Source organism: Cannabis sativa, chromosome 3 (assembly GCF_029168945.1).
Source record: "Cannabis sativa cultivar Pink pepper isolate KNU-18-1 chromosome 3, ASM2916894v1, whole genome shotgun sequence".
Lineage (NCBI taxonomy): Eukaryota > Viridiplantae > Streptophyta > Magnoliopsida > Rosales > Cannabaceae > Cannabis > Cannabis sativa.
In genome coordinates this window covers 47099918-47120537 of record NC_083603.1, presented here as the reverse complement: position 1 = coordinate 47120537, position 20620 = coordinate 47099918, and the positions used below count along the sequence as shown (strand labels likewise).

Genomic DNA, 20620 nt, shown 5'->3' with positions numbered 1-20620 from the left:
ATATACATGATATCTGTGATATTTGTAACAGGCCTGTTGGGAGTACAAAGTTCATTAATGGTGGTTGTAAAAGTTTTGTTGGTGCAATAATATTCTTTGCTTGCCAAAAAAATAAAGACCGAACAATGCAGCCTAATCCGTACCACAAACAAAACAACCCTGAATTGAAGTTTTCTGCAACCATGTTACTGTAAATTTGAAGTTCTATTCTACAGTACAAACAATCGATAGAACAACAAATATACAATTAACTGATACAAAATATCAACTCACGCCAGATAAATTTACACATATATATGAATTAATAGATAAGAGTTTGGACATAATAACTAGGAAAAATAAAATTGAAGGTTTAGAATTTGAGGATATACAGTAGATGTAATTAAATATAAAAAAATGAAACAATTAATTATTGATTATGGCATATGGATGAGGCATACATAGAATGTGCCTCCATCATAGCTACTTGCATATTCTCCGGAGGCTTCCAATGGCGCTTCCTCTGATTGATGAACCAGTTGTTTATTTGCTTCTGATCCAACCCCGTCAATTCAGCCAATTGAATCTTATCCGTTTCCTGTACACATATTCAAATAATTATTATCAAGAAACTCAATATCAAATATTATATATCTGTTGTTAATCAAGTGATTCCCCAGAAAAAGAAAAGAATCACTGTGTACCTTCTGTGTATTCCACATGTAAAATGATTATAATATCATTTTTTTTTCCATGACTATAACTTGTATTGTAGTTATAATACCAAAATTAGAGTTCAAATTTATAATTGCACGCACATATAACTGTTCAAACAAATATATATGCATGCAACAAAAAAAGTATAAATTTTATTATTAGTATTGTAAATTATTTATATATTTTTCTAAATTTATAAAATGCAAGCTATAACTACAATGTAAAAATACAACCATATAAAAGATCAAAATTATAATTATTAAGTGTAGATAACACAAAATTTTGGGGCATCACTTTTGCTCTTGTTGTAACAACATTTTCTGTATTCTAACTATTTTATATGTGTGCAATAATTTTCTTTTTTTGAAAGAGAACATGCAAACTAACTATTTGAATACTTATATTCGGCACACTAAAATATTCAGAATTTCTAAAAATATAAACAAAATCATGTACTGTAACTATAATGTACAATAGTTTGTAATTGTCTATGTACCAAAAACAAAAAATGGCCCAATAATAATAATTGCAAAATTATATTGATAATGAGTTACCGTTGGGTAAGGCCATCTATAGTGCAGTGTCCACCAGTCAAGGAGGGTTTGGCGAGCTTGCTTGGGTAGTTTCCCTTTCTTCTTTTTCTTAGAAAACTCGAGCTTGAGAGTGCTTATATAACCACTGTATTTTCGCAAGAGCTTCTCCTTTAGCTCACGATCTTCTTGTGTGATCATCCGTAGACCCTCCATTTCTCCTCCACCACCACCACCACCACTAACCTCATGCTCCTCCTCCTCCTCTGACGAACCACCACCACCTTCTGCATCTGAAATATAATTACACATCAAAGTAATTTCAATAATAATTTTCTATTTTTTTATATATAAAAGGAAAGTCCAGTCCAAATAAAGTATACTAAAGAGAAAGTGAAGTACTGCTAAGGAGTATTAATGAAGTGCTCTACAACTCTGCATAGTTATCATATTATCAAAAATTAGTCATTTTGGTACTATTTCAATTTTCACATATTTTAATTTTACTAGATATGCAACTTATGAACCACTGATAAAATATGCTAACTCATGAAAGAGCCAATAACAAGAGTAGTACTAATAATATGAATAGCACTGAAACATTATCATAGTATTGTTTTCTAAATTAATCAGCCAATCTAAATTAAATAAAAAGCTTCTAGAAGATCACATCTCAGTGTAATAATTATTGGGTAATTCTATCAGCATGGCTAGACACTTAAATGTCCTCAACACCTTACTAATATGGTGCGTTGTGAGTAGATAGTAATTTCTTTGTCACTTTTTGTGGTATTTGACACCTTAAGAGAGCATGTTATCATTTCTCTATTTATCTCCTATAGAGTTGGATAAGCATGCATGCACAAAAATATTAGAATTTTAGAAAAGGGTTCAAAAAGAAGATGCAGTGTGTAAAAATGTTTGATATGCAGGGTGCACATATCAGTACTAAAAGAAAGAAAAGATAGAAGATAAAAATAGACATGTTGAGCGAAAGACAGAGTGAAGTGAAGTGCATGCCATTAAGAGGTTTTTTCCTGTTTGGTACACGAATCCAAGGAAAGCTGATATATATCCACGATCGACAAGACCATGCACGCAGGCATACACCAACGACGATGTGATGGATCATCACAACCACAACCACAACCCCAGCCTGGCTTATACCACATCAAATCTTGTACTGCCAGCCAGGCCCCACCCACACACACTATTCACAAACAATTATAATTAATTAAAAGAGGGGGTTTTACGTTGTGTTGAATCCACTCAGTGAGTGGTAATGTAATGTCGTACGGCTATTGAAACGATAAACGCAACAAAGTAAAGAAAACCCCATGACACGAAAACGACAGCTTTATTATTAGCCCACTGGTTATTTCACTACCCTTTTTGCCTCGTTTGAATTTTATTAATTCTTTATTTGGTTAGAGGATGAGGAAGAAACAGTACTAACCAGTAGTACTGTCTGTGTTTTATTAATTCAAATTATTATTATATATAATTAGTAACGACACAAAAAAAGTCATGGAAACTATTGCTTTTACTGGTAGTAGTTTCAATTCGTTTAAATGGTATAAATTGATTAATAAATGTAATATATGTACATTACCAAGGTGAGCATAATTCACAGAAAGCAAATCAGACCCCGTGAGCACTACTACCACTGTCTTAATTCAATTCTAAAAGCTGCCTGCAGCGGCAACTGCGGGAGTCTATTTGGTCAAAAAAAAAAATTATTCATAAATAATGAAAATATTTTTAATTAATTAAGGTTTGGATAAAAAGAAAAAAATTGACCAAGTAGGAATTGTTCAAACCTAAAGGGTTTACTTTGGATTTAAACTAAAAGAAAATGGCAGTAACGAAACTACCAAGATCTAGTAACCTAGATACCAAATTAAATCAATGTCTAGAAAGTGAATAATATTAAAAAACAGTACCACTTTTTGCACAAATTATCAAAACCCTAATTACATTAGTTTGAGATATGATTGGGGATTTTTTTTCTAAAAATTTCTGTGGACAATTAATGACAACAAACCGATAGCTAGAAATACTGTTTGGTTGCAATTAACCAAATAATATAAGAATGAAATATTATTTTAATAAAACGTACTTTTTACAATTTTAGTGGAATAATTATTAAATAGAAACAAAGACTAATCAAATACTATCAATTATTTTTTATTTATTTTAAATTTTATTCTATTTTCTATTACTATTTTAATTATCATTCTTATTTATATTTTGTATTTCTCTTAACCAAACTCTACCTTATTTACTTCATGATAAAATTATATATATTTGTCCAAGTACATAAAGCAATAAATATGTGAATGCAATATCAGTTAGCGATTAACACGTTAATATGCTATATAATCCCCAATAACTAAGTTTGAAAAAAAAAAAATCTTTAGTGGGAATATGTGTTGGAAATAAGAAGAGTATTGTTCTAATCGAAGATATGTTACCTTTTAACAATTGGTATTACATCTCTATATATAGGACTATATATTCTAGAACATATAATTAAATAATTAACTAGCTAATACATTATTCTAGATAGATTACATTCTTACTAAGTAGTGATAAATAATTCTGGAAAATTTGAGTTATCTTCTTAAGGAACTCTTCTAATAAATACATATGAAAGCTCAACATATTTTAGTAAATGTATGATGATACTCTATAAACACTAGTAACAACAAAAAACAAATCTAAAAATTAACTAAAAAATTAATCAACTTTAATATTTTAACAAAGGGAATTTTTCGAAATGAACAACTTGTTAACAATGATAATTGTAGCTTTATTCATCACAATCAAGTAAAATATGTGAGTGTATACTAATATGTTTAGGTACGTTACCAAGAAACTTGACATAGGAACACGATACAAAAAGAGAATGAAAAGAAAAAACAACGAGAAAACTAAAAAGCCTTCAATGTTCAAATTTTATTATAAGTTTTATTTAATAATGCAGAAAAACAGCCTGCACCATAAGACCATTTATATATATTAAGGCTAGCTCAAAAAACCATAACCATTTCTCTGTCATGATTCTGTTGTCTATAATCTCAATCAATAACAAAGAGCCCACGTGCATAAGTAATTCAAAGACCCCTCAAAGCACACACATATGTACATATATGATATAATATTTGACATCAAAAAAAGCAATGTAGTTCATGATCAAACTATATATTTTATATGTAGTTAGCCTAAATATTAATTCATTAATACTACTCATTACTTGCTTTTCACCTTTTAAGGCACTTGGTTCCATACCAAACCAAATCCATACATATAAATAATCAATTTCCAAAGTCACACAACTAGGTAGACACATCGCATGATGAAAAAGCATAGCCCTCTATACTAAAAATGGTGTTATTACCATACTATATAAGTGTTGATATATACAAAATAAATATATAAGTATTGATATATACAAATAACATAACCTCAAAAAGTAGTAGTTAGGAACATGAGATTGATCAGATCAAAACTATTATATATTACCTACCTAGCTAGCACGAGCCAACATGATATTTTGAAAATCTAACATATACCGTACTTCCATCTGACAATATGAACATCTATTTTAAAATAAATATATTTTTTATCATGTTCTCTCAAAGATTCTAGTTGGTGGGAATCTATTTTGTGCAGACCATGATAGATGATTAATGAAGTAAATGATTTAAACAACTTGTGGTTAATTTACATTCCTACTTTTGAAACTATATACATAGCATTCTTAAAGGACACTAAAGTTCTTAACATTATGACGTTTTAGTAATTCTCTATAATTTTTATGAAAATAAAATAAGCAAGACTTAATTGCGAATAACTTATATGCTAACATTATAACCTTACATTGCAAATAATTTACTTTACAAATCCCTCCCCATTCAATAGTGTAAATATTTAATCACACCATAATTTCGAAGCTAAACTCCAAGATGTCAAATCATCCCCAAAAACAGAAACATATTTGAAGAGGACTCTCACGTTTATCTTATATGCAATATAATCCCACAAACTGTATCTAATGTGAGAAGCTCACATTTTACATATAAGAAGCACTAAATTAAAATAGAAAATTCCAATGTCTTAAATTAACCCCTATTCTTTATTATGGAAAAATACTAAAGAGTATCAGAATATCCTTCGGTACAATTTAATATGAAACTCTCTACTTACTATTACTAATACTCAGCCAAAATAATACTTAATACCAATACCCTTTATTATTCTTATATAAGAAAACATATATATATACAAAATCAATCTATATAATATATAACCTAGGGTTTAGCGATATTTAGTATGATAAATGAATATATTTAATAAATAGATACAAAACTCAACTTATTACTAATAATCACTGAAACGACCTTTTGTTTCTTAGCGAGAATAAGTGTCAATATTCATTTAATATTCCTTCCATCATCAGAAACCAAAGCCTGGGAACTATAACAACACTGTTCTTCATGTGATCTGACTCTTTCTATCTCTCCTCAATATTTTTCTTAAAAGATTTTATAATAACAAACCCACATCTATCACACACAATTATAACCACAACCATAAAAATATAAATATATATATATTAATGAGATTAATACTAGACCTGAAACATAGCTGGTTGAAGTAGTAGTAGTACTAGTACTGCAACTGAGAGAGTTGAGCTGGGCTTGCATCTCGTTCAAAAAGCTAGTTGCTTCATCAAACGGCCTTGATAGATCCGATTTGTATTTCACCAGTATATCACAGTAACTTTCCTGAAATTATCATATTCAAATTTTTAATTTTATATTATTATCTATGTATCATCTAGGGTTTCATTTCATTATCATTCAATATAAATTGAAATTACGATAATTAATAATGACCATGAACTCATCGAGCTCGGGATCCGAAACGACAAAAGTCGAAACGGTCGTTACTACTTCACTTTCTCGCCGAATTTCATCTAACGAACTTGCCAATTCTGGTGGCGCTCCCACCTGATCATCATCCACCAAATTAGGTAATTAAATAATAATTACACACAATTCAAAAAAAAAAAAACTCTACCGTTATTGCATTTAAAATTAAGAATCCAAAAACATGTGGTTGGCTACTGGGAAAATATGAGAGAAAATAGAAAAAGTACAGAAATGTACGTTTTAATCGCATTTCAGTTTTTTTTCCTCCGCAATAAGCGGATAATCATCTTAAAAATTAGTTACTGTTATTTTCTAACATTTTCAATACTTTTATAAAAATTTATTTATTTATTTAGTAGACCTTTCGGCAATCGATGTAAGCTTCTAGAAGCTTGGGGTAGAGAGGATGAGAGGCAATTTTAGCTCTGATTTCAGACGAAAAATCGTCGGACGTCGGGGCCATTGAAGCGGCGTCGGAATCCGCCGACGGTGGAGCTGGAAAGATAGAGTCGGATCCGAAAGTGTGATGAACCCTATCGTGATCGTCGAAACCAGTAGTAGTAGTAGTAGTACTGTTCAACAAGTTATAATCATCGGCCACCGGAGAAACCATCCCATGAGGCGGCGCCATTGACGATTGCTCTGAGTACCCGCCGAGGTTGTACAGATCATTATCCATCATGGTAATATATATTATATTCACTCTCTCTTCTTGCTTAATACATATGATGGAACGAGTGAAGAGCTGAGTTTGGAAGAGTGATGAAGCTAAAAGGAAGAGAGAGTGTGTGTGTTTGTGTGTGATGGTTTTTTTTTTAAGAAATAAAAAGTGTATGATAATTAATTAATTAATTAATTGGAAAATGAAATGAATTTTTTTTTTTTTTTGTGTGTGTGGGTTTGTTTTTGTCTTGGGAAGAGTAAATTTTAGCGTACAAACAAGAAGAAACTGGAGCCTAATCTATCTGAGAGATAGAGAAGGAAGAGAAAAGATCTAAAAATTAGGTTGAAATCGTAGGCGCATCTTGGGGCGCGTGGAGTGCACGCTCGATTTTTGGTCAAAAAGGAAAGCCCATGTTTTGTCAACGATGCTGTTCCCATAAAAACTGAAAACCCCCACTCCACTTTGCTCCCCCAAAAATAAAACTTAATACAGCTCTACACTCATAACACACTGACCACACATAACGCCCCCCTGGCCCCTTAAATTTAGTGTGGCTATAGAGACCAGATTAAGTTTGTGAGTTGTTTCTAAAAAGACAGGTGGGTGTTTAAAAGCTGTTTGTTAACCACCCCATTTCGAAGAAAATAGAGGTCAAATACTATATGTTTGGTTGGAGAATGCAATATAGGATTAGCAGCCATAAGAACAGGTTACACCACATTGTTTGTGATTTGGGAAGCTGACACCAATCTCTCAAATAGTAAAGCTTGAATCGAGTTGAAGGGGTTGGTTTCGGTTCCAAGGTTATAAAATGTGAAGGCTACGATATTCAACTTCTGTACTGAACTTAGACATTGTTCTTTGCTTCTTAGACGACCTAGAGACAATGTTGGGCCAAGATAAATACAAAAACTAGAATGTGCTAAAAGTAGAGTCCTTGAAAGTTTTGTAAAATTTTAGCGAAGTTTGGGTCTTTAAAAATAAAAAAATTTTAAAAGATTGAGTTAGCATCATTGCATAGAAATTCAATGCCACAACGCTAAAGTGGAAAAAAAATGGTAGTTGTGACACATGTACATAAGATATTGACTTACGGAAGCATCTAAATCTTATTTTGGAGAAAATAAGACCAATGCTCAGAGATGAACTGTCGTCTGATAGACGGAACACTGAGCCATAAGCCAAATGTCAATTAACCTAAACGCCCAGAGTGCTTGCATGTTTGCACCTGGTGATGCATGGGCACTAAATCACTACTCAGATGATATTTTCTCGCGACTCCACTTATCATGTCTTATTTTTGGAGTTAAACAAGAATAATGCTTGAGAAGGAATCATAATCCGATCGATGAAACCACTAACGGGGGTGGTTATGTCAACTTGGGCGCCCAGCTTTTCATCTGGTGCTTAGATGGCTTTGTTTGCTTCCCAAAAGCACTTGTATCTACCTCGTGGACAAAAATAAGGGAAATTCTCATAAGACTTCTTCGGAAAGATGTCTCGGAGTGCCCCAAGTTGAATACATCAACCTGGGCACCCAATTGGGGGGCAACAACTCCAAAATTTGTCTCAATTATGTTTAAACTTCTTTTTGATGAAAACTACTCCATGAATTTCAATTTCTTTAGATTTGCAAAAGCGTCACTCAGTAAAATAAAAGCGGTGCACAGGTTAAAATGTCAACGGGGAGCCTATAGTTGGAAATGGGCTCTTTTCAGGATGACATTGATGAAATATTAGGTCTTGGAATTGTTCCTTGATGGATTTAAGGAATCAGGGTCCAAAGATGTCCCTAAAAACTTAAACCCTAGCCACGGTGTGCCCAGATTGACTGAATGTCAACCTAAATGCCCATTAGGGCTTTATAGTGCTCGGGTGTCGTTTCTCGTAGACTTACCTCCAAAGTTTGAAACTTGGTTGAGGCATGTCTCTCATATATTTTAGGATAATGGCTAGCAGATTGCCCATAAGAAGATGATAGGAACCAACACTGATGTGAGACCGTGCGCACAATGTTAACTTGGGCGCCAACACTAAAGTTGGACCCAGGTTGAGCCCTGGGATGTCCACTAGACATCCTTAGCTTCATGTTCTTCATTTTAGGGTCATGGCAACCTGTTTGTTGAAGGATAGCACTCAGAAATGACTTCGCTTGATCTTGATGCTTACTTGGGTCCCCCCAGTGTGTAGGTAACACTGCTCTATCTTGGGATGCAGGCCCTAACGTTGTTTCCTTCGTGTCACGTGTCAAAAACAATGTCCACGCCATCAAGCCAACTTTTTGGGTAAACAATCACTTTCATAGATGATTACTCTAGATGCTCGAGTATTTCGTCACTTTATTATATCAGTTTGAATATTTCTTAATCAACACATGATTATGATCATAGTGGGAGCACATAATTATTTGTTATTTTAATATTCACAAATCTTCACTTTAAATACACTTTATTTTAATAATTTTTATTTTACATAAAAAAAATATCTCTAATTATATTAAATTTTTCTCCAATTCATATTCTTAAAAAATATACCTATCAAACAAAACTAAATTATATTTCAAATATTATTAAAACAAAAAAATGTGAAATTTTATTAAAAAAATAAAAAAGATATACTTGATTTTTAAAAAAAAAAATTATAAAAATAAAATTAAAACGAGTATTCAAATTAACACAAGATATTATGAGAAAAAAAAAATATTAAGAGTGATTTTTAAAAATTATTTTAAGCTTAGTTCTTTTGAAAAAAAAAATATTAGAATGTATTTATCATTTGATGGTGTGCAAATATTCTCACTTTAAATACTAATTTTTATGATGGTTTCACAATTTTATCCTTGACATAAACACTGTATAATAGTTATTTTTTTTTTTTACTTTTTTATTGGGATTTTTATTTTTTTTTACTTTACTTTATTTAATGCAACATATTTTTTTATTAGTAAATATACAAAAATTTTAGTGAATAACTAATTGTTTGCTGCAAAAAAATGTCATTATATAACTATCAATTAGTTGTTTTTCAAATCTCTCTAAAAAAAAAGTCATTTTTAATTTAGTTTTTTTTTTTTAATTTTTACATTTAAAACCATTTTTTTTTTGCTACGGAGGAACTCACGGAGCAACCTAAATCACAATCCAAATTCACATTGCAACTCACGCAACAACCACCAAAGCAATCTAAACCATAAAAATGAAAAATAAATGGTATATGGAGTGATTTCCCTTTTAATTATCATTTAAACCTTTTATTATTTCTTACTTTTTGGGGATCATTTTATTTATTATATCAATTTAAATATTTCTTAATATTAAATAAACCACAAAATAGTAAGTACAACCCAATATATAAAAAAATTAAGTTTAAAGTAATTTTTAAAAAATCACTCTTAATAGTTTTAATTTTTTTCTCCTATTATTTTGTGTTAATTTTAATTCTTATTTTATTTTTTATAATTTTTTTAAATCAAATATATATTATTTTCTAATAAAATTTCACATAATTTTTCATTTTAATTTTTTTAATATTTAAAATATAATTTATTTTTGTTTGATAGGTATATTTTTTAAGAATATGAATTGAAAGAAAAAAATAAAAAAAAATAAAGATACATATTTTATATAAAATAAAAATTATATTAAAATGAAGTGTATTTATTATAAATTTTTGAATGAAAATAAAACTGTTGATTTGTGAATATTGAAGTAAGTAATAATTATTTATTATAATTTTTGTAACTTCTTTTTTCTATTGATTTTGATTCCTTAATTTTTTTAGTCAATGTACATTCTTATTTTTTTTTTATGTATATTATTAATTTAAAAATTAAATGTGACATCCTTATTCTATTAATTATTTTTGTAACTATGGCTATTAACTGTAATTTTGATAAAAATATCATTGTTATACTTATATTTCGAGCAATCAATATGGTGATGACACGTATTAATTAAAAGTTAGAAAATAAACTATTTTGTTATAAAGCAATAAATGTGTTCAATAAACTCCCTTCAATAAATACAATAGCTAGAAATATTTAAACTCACCTTTTGAAAGATATGGGCGAGCCGTGAATAAAAACTACCACTTTGTGAGACTAACGAGGTGAACAATCAACTTAAAAGGTTCATCTCGAGATACAAAGAATATAATATAGAATGACAGTGCTTGGAAAGGGTAGATAATGAATTCTTTAAAGAGCTTGCAGTTCATTGACCCACATACTCGTGAGTATGATGAAAGACTAAGGGAAACACTCCCACCATGATTAATTTTGGAATTATCACACTATGATAGTTTCTCATGTTTACTTCTCTCAATATTTGCAGAAGGACATACGCGACAAGTACTACCCAGAGTATATTTAGGCGCAGAAAGTCATCTTTTGAATAAAGCATCATAAGAGGATCGTTTATATTGCGAGATGAACAAGTATAGTCAACATAATTGTTTATAGATAAAAACAAAGAGCGGTTGTCGCAGTTATTTATTGTCATCTCATGTGATGCAAATGTGAAATAAGGGGATTGTCTACGTTTCACGAACGATTACATGGATAAGTGTTATACTAATATTTCGCGCAGCAATATGGTGCTGACACGTGTAATGAAGCCGGAATATGAACCAACCCAAATTATAAAATAATAAATACATTCAGACAACTTTTTTTGGAAAGTACAGTTGGTAGAAATATTCAAACTCACCCTTTTAAAGATAACGACGAGTCATGAATAATAACTACTGAATGATGAGAAATGAACGAAAAACAAAGAAGGTCCATCTCATGATACACAAAATAGATATCAGAATGACAATATTTGGAAAAGATAGATAATGAATTATTCAAAGAGCTCGCAGCTCATTGACCCACACACTGGTGAATATGTTGAAAGACTAAAGGCAACATTCCCAGCATAGTTCACCTCATAATTGTCATACTGTGATAAGCGTCTCGCGTATGCCTCACTCAGCATTTAATAGAAGAATGCAAGAAGTACTACTTGAAGTATACTTAGGCGCTGATAATCTATTTTTATGATAAAGCATCTTAAGAAGATTGGTTGCATTGCGAGAAGAATATGACATAGTCATCATAACTAGGATCTTCTCCATTAACAAAAAATATTGAGATTTAACTATTTCTGGGGGCCAAATAAAATTTTTGGTGGGGCAAAAGGGGGACCGAGTGCCCAGGTTGACACTTGGGGCTGGGCCCAACGCCTAGATTGACATATTCTCAACCTTGGTTATTTTCGATCAAGTTTAGAAAAAAGTGTTCTAAGTATTTTTTCTATCATCATAAATAATGAAGATTCAAGCAAACTCAAAGAGAAAACCACAATCTCGAGTCCCTAGAAACAGGGCCCAACGCCCAGTATGACCTAGGGTTGAGCCCAGCACCCAAGTTGACAATAAACTTGGGACGTTGCCTTCAATTGCTCAAATGTCAAATCTGATGCGACCATTAAATCCATAATGGTAAAAACAGGATAGGAGACCCCGTCCTCAAGTTCAGAAGTCGTGGAAGTATTAAAAAAGGGATCTCGAGAGCTTGGGAGTAAGTACCCATCGCCCAGGTTGACAAGAGGCCTAGTGCACTGGATTCTGCTTATCCGAATCTAATATCATTTCGACCGTCCATCTAATTTTTCACAATAAAAATGATCTATGAAGTTAGAGAAATCAAATTCACAACTTTGCATCCTCATTTCCAGCTCACTCAAAAAGGAAGAGTTTCGAGTCTCTTATTTTTGCAAAATAAGAACTCCGAGAACTGGTGACTAGTTTCGCCAAAACACATAAATAGATTAAGTGATGTCAAAATATAGCTTAGGCATCTTAGAGTACATCCCTTGGACATTTCTACACTTACCCAGCGTCCAAGTTGACGTCACAAGTCAACCTCGGTGCTGGGTCATGAATTGCCTTCAGTAAAACAGTCATAACTCACTTAATTATGATCTGATTGACGCGATTCAACTTGACTTTTGAAGCTAATACAATGATCTATCAAGTAGTGTCTCACACTCTAGACGTAATTCTGAAGCTGTCGTAGTCAAAATTCACACACAAGAGAGTAAAAATAAGTTCTAGGTTACCCGCAGTGGGACCCACAGGGCTCCAAAAAATGGCCATCACCACCAAGAGTTAATTTTTACCGTTAGATCATTATCAATTGTAAAAAATATTTGTATTTTTTTCCTATTTTTTTGGCCGCCTTCACCTATAAAAGGAGAGCTCCCTGAGCTCATTTTTCACATCCAGAAAACTACCCACAAGGGCAGAGCTTCTCTCTCTTGATTTTCTATCTCTAGAATTTTGAGCTTCTGTCATTTAGTCTATTGATGTAATTACCATCTCGTGAGAAATAAAAACTCAAAATAATCGTAGCTCCATTACTATCGCGATATAGGGAGTGAACTACTATAAATTTACTGTCTCTCTCTCTCTCTCTTATAAATATTTAACTACTTATTCATTCATGCCAATTTAGCGAGCGAGTGTGACTTAGAAGTCTAGTTCAAATTTCTAAGTCAACAAGATACAATTATTGTAAATAATGACTATGCTATTTTAATGCATTATGAAGACAACGATGTTGCTAACAGTTGTGAATGTAGTGACGAATATAAATAAGATATAGTGATAACAATAACTTTAATGTAGTAGCAACTATATATAAATGTATCCGGTAATAACAACGCTTTGAATATAGTAGTTTTTATTTATTAAATGTGTTTTGATCATAAATTAAGAAAATAAAAAATTATTCGTTAATATATATTCATTAAAATTATCTATGATATATAATTTAAATTTTATGATAAATATCAATTAAAAATGTCAAGATAATTTATACACAATATAGGATCCAATTTAAATTATTGACCCATTCTATTTTTGTAATACTTAATTTACTAGGATAAATTTGTGCATAATTTTAAATATTCTCAATAAATTAAATATTTTAATTAAAATAAAATTTTATTTTATCATTTTATTTTTTACAATATTTTAATTATTAATAATGACTCAATAAATATATAATAAAATTAATAAACAATTAAGATAAAAAAATAAGGAAACTACACCATATACTATTTTTTAACCTTTTTTTTTTCTTTTCAAATTTACAGTTTGGGTTGCTCCAGTAGTTTTTCTATGAGTTACTATGTGAATTCGAATTAGGTTGTTCTGTTAGTTGTTGCGTGAGTTGCTATGTAAAATTTTATAAAAATATAAAAAAAAAAAATTACTTTGAAGTATAAAAATAAAAAAAAACTCTAAAAAAATATTAACTCGCTTGCCAAGTGCAGGTTGATTTCTAGTTAGAAGATAAGAGGAGTGTTTGGTTTACATGAATGAGTGTAGGAATGAAATTGTTATTCCTAAAGAAAGATTATTCAAGTGTTTGGTTAGTTTATTGTCATTGGAAAACTCACCCCAATAGGAATTGTAATTCATGTTAACTAATGAATTACTTTTCCTAAATAGAATGACTTCAAAAGTCATTCTATACCAATCAAAAATTATTTTTCATTATCTACCTTTCTCATAAATAAATGATTAAAGTTATAATTATATGAGTAATATTTTTTATTTTATAACATATATCTACAACATTTAATATTACAATAATATGTTTACTATATTTTTTTGTACAGAATTATAAAAAAGCAATATTATTATAATTATATGGATAGACAATGTGTGATAATTAAATTATAGGGATTATTTCACAAATGCACAAAAACAATAAAAAGAAATTACAAAATTAAGGTTTCACGGAATTTTAAATATTTTTACGATTTTTTTATTTTATTTACAAAAAATACAGTCTTTTTATGTTGTACTCCTGTTAATTTGTTGTTGATTTTTTGTTATCTGTATGTTATTTTTTGTTGTTATTTTCATGTTACTTTTATGTAGTTTTTTTTTTTTTGTTATTTTTGTGTTATTTCTATAGAAAACCGTAAAAATGTAAAAAAAAATTCTTTAAACATAAAAATGTAATTTTTTTTTTAAAAAAAATAGTGTCTTATGTAATTATCCTTAAATTATATGAATAATATTTATGTTAATACTTAAATATTTAATGAATATTTAAAATAGACTATTAAATTAAATATTTATACATATGTTATTATTTGATAATTAGATCTAAAAAATACAATTTGAGAGTGTATCATTTTTTTTATTTATACCATAATGGTAATTTTATAAAACAAAAATTATTTTAAAAAGAAAATGACATTTTGGTCAAATAATAAAAATTCTATTTCATTTCATACTATACCAAACATCATAATTCTCATTCAATTATTGATTTCATGATCTTTACCAAACAAAAGAATATAAATTTCATTCAATTCTATTCTTATTCTTAGGGGTGTGCATAAATCGATCCAATCCAATGACAACCGACCGATCCAATTACAACCGACCGCCAAACATTAAATATCCAATTGTGATCGGATCGGATCAGATGTTATTTTTAAATATCCAATTGGATCGGATCGGATGTTGGATGGGGTATCCAAAAATCCAATACATCCAACATCCAATCAAACTAATTAGTATTTTCATTTAGTTTGAATGAACAATTAAATTTTCTATTATTATACGTAAAATATATATGTATATATAAAAATTAATATTAAAATTTTACTCTTTTTTTCCAATACATACTGGATCTAAAATATTAGATGGATCCGATCCAAACTAAAAAATACTATGTCTAAAATATGGAATAATCCCAAATTAAACCAATAAATATATATGAAATACATTCAGCGGATAGATTGGATGACTGAAATTAATTGGATCGGATCGGATGGTAAAATTTAACATATAATATATAATTAGATCGAATCTGGATTGGCCTAAAAATATTAAATGTGGCCCAATAAAACTTATTCCTATTACCATTTCTATTCTTATTCCATTTTTACTTTGTAACCAAACACTACTTTATTTCTAGGAGGGAGTGGTTGCCACGCATTATAGACAGAGTTGTTGTACGACTTCCCAGGGCTTGTTTCGTAAAAGAACACTGCAGGAATGAGACAGTAAAAAAAATAAAAAATAAAAGGAAGTGACCAAGTAGATATGCAAAGTAGTGTGAGTTGAGATGAGACTGGAGACGAGAGTAGAAACTCTGCTACAATCACCATCCTACTTACAATCACCAAAAAAAAACAATCACCATCTACTTACCCAAAAAAATGATAATCAAAAGAATCCCACTTTTATTTCTTTATTAAAACATGAAAAAAAACAAAAAAACAAAGTGAGCAAAAGTGGATAGTACTAGGAATGTCAGTCGGGCCGGGCCCGGCCCGGCCCGCCACAAACCCGGCCCGGCCCGACATCACTTTAGCCCGGCCCGGCCCGGCCCGACTCTTTTTTTTTGGCCTAGCGGGTCAAGCCCGGCCCGAGATAATTGGGCCGGGTTAGGCCCGACCCGGTTTTTTTTTTTTTTTTTTTTATTATGGTATGGTTCAATTTTATGGATACTAATTCAATTTGTTTTATAATTTTGGTTGTCTAATACCAAAAAAGGAAACAAATAAAGAGATTTACCATATTTTCTTTTTTTAAAAAAAAGAAAATTTTCATATCTAATCCTTTATTCCTTCAACACTATGGTATTATTTCCAATGGATTGTTTATTAAACAAAGAATTTTAATTTTAAGTGGATTTTTTATGGGCATATGCTGATGCAAGATTGAATTTCAGCGATGGAGTCAACTTTGCCGCAAGTGATTTCTAATTTAAATTTTTTAGAGTTTCAACAACTTAAATACCGAATTGAATTGCAAGATTAGATAAAAAACCTTAAATGAAAAGGGCAGAGGGTGAAAGAGAGAGAAAAGGGATTTTATATGAGTGATTCAATTATGCATAATAGAGGAAAGTTTGAGATTGTACTTTTGTTACTAACAATGTTTAATACATCAATAATAACTACCAACCATAAACTCAAATATAATAACTAGCAACCATAAGTACTAAACACTACAATTTGTTCTCATCCATGTCCTCACTCATATACTAAAAAGAACAATGTACTCTCTAATCATCAAGATCAACTACGTAAGGCTCCTGCAAAAAAATAAAAACAGAAAAAAGTATTAATAATAAAAATAAATAATTTATTTGATAAATTACAAAAACTTAACTAATTACCATTGTTGGATCAACATCATTATCTTCATCATTCACTGTTGCTGTTAAAAAAAATAAAATAAATATTAATTCTAATTAAGAAATAAAAAAATGTATATAAATATATATATACAGTTATTAAATGATATCTACCTTTTTTTTCAGTCATCAACAAATTTTGTGTACATACTAATGCTTCTAATGTAGAAGGATGAAGCCTCGATCGATGTGAACTCATGTGTCTACCACCAAGGCCGAATGTAGATTCCGAAGCAACGGTGCTAACGAGCACAAAGCAAATACATCCTTGGCAATCATACTCAACAAAGGGTATTTGAGGCCCGTCACCTTCCAATAGTTGCATATATCAAATGACTCTTCAGTCCTAGGTATCAAGTTCTCCTCTAAATATAAATCCAGCTTCGTACTTCATATTCTCTACTCGATAGGAAGCTCTAACAAATCTATCAAAGTTAGAAAGGGCATCCAATCGGCGTGTTGAAGACGATGTTGATACATTTTCTTCTTGAACCCTTCTTTCTCTCAAATGAGGAAACTTAGACCCGTACTCCTCTAGTAGCTCGCAACAAAGCTCACGAACCTTCGCAATTTCAGTTACATATTGCTCATCTCCATAAATTACAGGGAAATAGTATTCGAGCAACATGAACTTGTACCTCGGGTCTAAAACAACCGCCACACACATAAGCCCGTGAATCTCTCGCCAATATTTCTGGAACTTAGACATCATTTGAGTTGCCATGTCCTTAATAAAAGGCACCTCTGATAACATCCATGATTGAATGTTGGTCTTAATTTCACATATTTTTGGAAAAAAAATATTGGCGGTAGGGTACTTTGTTCCAGAAATTAATTCGGTTACTTCATGAAACACCTCTAACTTATCACACAATTGTTGAGCATTTTGCCAATCAATTTACGAAGGGCACACCTCAAACGCAACTACCGCAGCCTTGCACGTTCAAATACCGTCTTGTAGGATAAAGCCGTGCTAAGCATTAGAAAAGTTGAATTCCACCTTGTTACACAATCAAGTGATATTTTTGGTGGATGGTACTCCAACTTGACGAGCAATGTCCTCAAATTAATCATGTCTTTTTGGTGTGCCCGACCAATAAGCAACACTGTCTCGAATTTTGTCAACACTATCACCAATGACAGATAAGCCTTCTTTGACAATTAGATTTAAAATATGTGCACAACAACGCACATGTAGCAACTTTCCCTTCAAAATAAAACTGTCAGGCTCAAATTGTCCTTTCAAAAGATCAATCATGGAATCATTGGCAGTACAGTTATCGAGAGTCACTGTACTGATCTTGTCTTCTATTTTCCAATCATTAAGACAAGATCTTAAGGCCTCAAGTAGTCTTTGGAGCATCGTGAGGACACGGAACATACTTAAAACTCAATATCCGATCGTGTAAGTTCCAAGAATCATCAATAAAATGAGTCACATGTACCCATATATCCCCTCTTCTGATGATTTGCAGTCCACATGTCACTGGTTATGGCTATTCTGCTCCTACTTTTTTCCAAATTTTGCCTGCACTTTTCTTTCTCGGTTTTATACATTTTCATAATGTCTGACCTAATTGTATTCCTTGACACCATTTGAAACATGGGACATAAAGTGCTTGAATATTCTATAAACCCGCTATGCTCAACCATAGACAAGGGATATTCGTGCTTAACGATCATTTGAGCCAATTTGGTCCTTGCTAAATCAGGATCAAAATTAAAAGAAACCGAAGGGCTTGCTGTTGCACTAGGATTGGCGGCAAGTTGGGCCTTTCTTACAGGACACGTTTTCACGTGAGAATTTAAATGCCTAGTCCCACTAGAAGTTTCTCCCACCAGCTTACGCTCGCAATACTTGCAAACTGCTTTAATTTTTCCATCAATTTTTTCCCGTGTGAAATGATCCCATGCACGAGAAGTTCTTTTTCTCTGATTCTGAGTTTCATCTACTGTATTGCTAACAGATTGTACTTCATTTGTAGTTGATGGCACAAAATCAACATCATCCTCAAAATTAGAATCAATTTGACCAGACATTCTATTTTAACCTACATTAACACCATATTCTCATATATATCAATTAATCCATGCAATTGCCTTAAAACCATGATAAACATATCTACGAAAAATCGGGCAGCATTTTCCCTATTTTATTAACCTAACCATCTGTCAATTTTAACTATAAATAATCAGATAACACACAATTTATCATCCTTATATCACCGCAGCACACAAATTTCGCAGAACCTACTTCACTATGGATGAATATATAAGATATTCAAACTCTTCTATAAAATTATATGTAATATAATAAAGCAATTATAAAAAAAAAATATATACCTCCGATGAATCGAGATTGAAAGTTCCACTTGACTCAAATTCTTTTCAAACACTTGCAAAACGCCAAAACCTATAAAAAAATATAAAACAGAGTAAATCAAATGGAGCCAATAATTGATGTTTGAAGACCACATAATATAGTCAGATTGCAAAAGTAAAATATAATTAAGGGTGACAAGCTTGATTATTAGTCAGCTCTAGAGATTTACTGCCTTAACAGTCTTATGAAAATATAGATTCCTAACCATGTTGAAATCTTTTACAATAGCATTGTCATGAATTAAAAAAACAGAACAATATTTTAAGGGTTTCTTTTGCAACTATTATCAAACATTTCATATGCAATAATTACTTAATAGTATTTTCATGATAAAATTTATAGAACAATATCTCTTTGTGAACCACGATGAAAGATGGAAATATTAAAATATTAAGAGGAAAAATAGCAGCAAAATCATTTTCAAAAATTCTGAATCGATAAAAAAAATTGAGAGACTTTACTTAGAGAACGCAAATCAGGAATTCATTTTCACTTGCAAGAATCTAAAATTTCTACGAAAACCCTATGAATAAATGTATACAAACATAAATAATGAAGTAAATATAAATGAAATGAAAAACAAAGAGTATACCTGATAGCGATGAAGAGTAGGGAAGCGACGAAGTGGGTTTGCCGTGCCAGAGGAACTAACAGGAGCGGCGAGAGAGAGAGAGAAAAGTTAGGGTTTTATAACCTCTTCGGTACACTCCCATGGAAGATTTCGGAGATGGAGGACTTTGGACGGGGTTTGGGTGTATCTGAACTGGGGCTCTGTCGTCGGAGAGAGAGAAGTCGAAGGTGAGAGTCTGAGATTTAGGGATTTTTTTAGAATTTGGGATTTTTTTTTTTTTTTTTTAATATTTAAAACCGGGCCGGGCCGGGCCCGACCCGAAATAATATATACCGGGCCGGGCCGGGCCGGGCCAGAAGCCCGATAAGAGCCCGATTAATTCGGGCCACGGTCGGCCCGTCGGGCCGGGGGCCCGGCCCGGCCCGCGAAAATAGCCCAGATTGACATTCCTAGATAGTACACTCTCCCAAATTATTCTTCTAATACATTTCATTTTCTAACTAGTAGAGTTTTTAATTTTTTTCCTTAAATTTCTAACTAGCCAAAAAAAATCTAGTAGAGTTTTTTACTTAATTTTTTTAATTGTTTCTGTTGTATTTATTTAAGCCATTATAAATTTTAGATAGTTT

The 20620-nt window shown here is 31.3% G+C and overlaps 1 protein-coding gene across 1 annotated transcript; it reads right to left on the bottom strand.

Moving 5' to 3' along the window:
* Positions 1–230: 230 nt before the first annotated feature.
* Positions 231–7028, bottom strand: LOC115708735 (homeobox protein knotted-1-like 6). Its single transcript, XM_030636738.2, has 5 exons — positions 6525–7028; positions 6128–6241; positions 5866–6016; positions 1251–1519; positions 231–577 (listed from the first exon to the last, which is right to left on the bottom strand). Exons 1-5 carry the CDS (start codon positions 6843–6845, stop codon positions 410–412), a joined length of 1023 nt encoding a protein of 340 aa, XP_030492598.2. The 5' UTR covers positions 6846–7028; the 3' UTR covers positions 231–409.
* Between the last annotated feature and the right edge of the window lie 13592 nt (positions 7029–20620).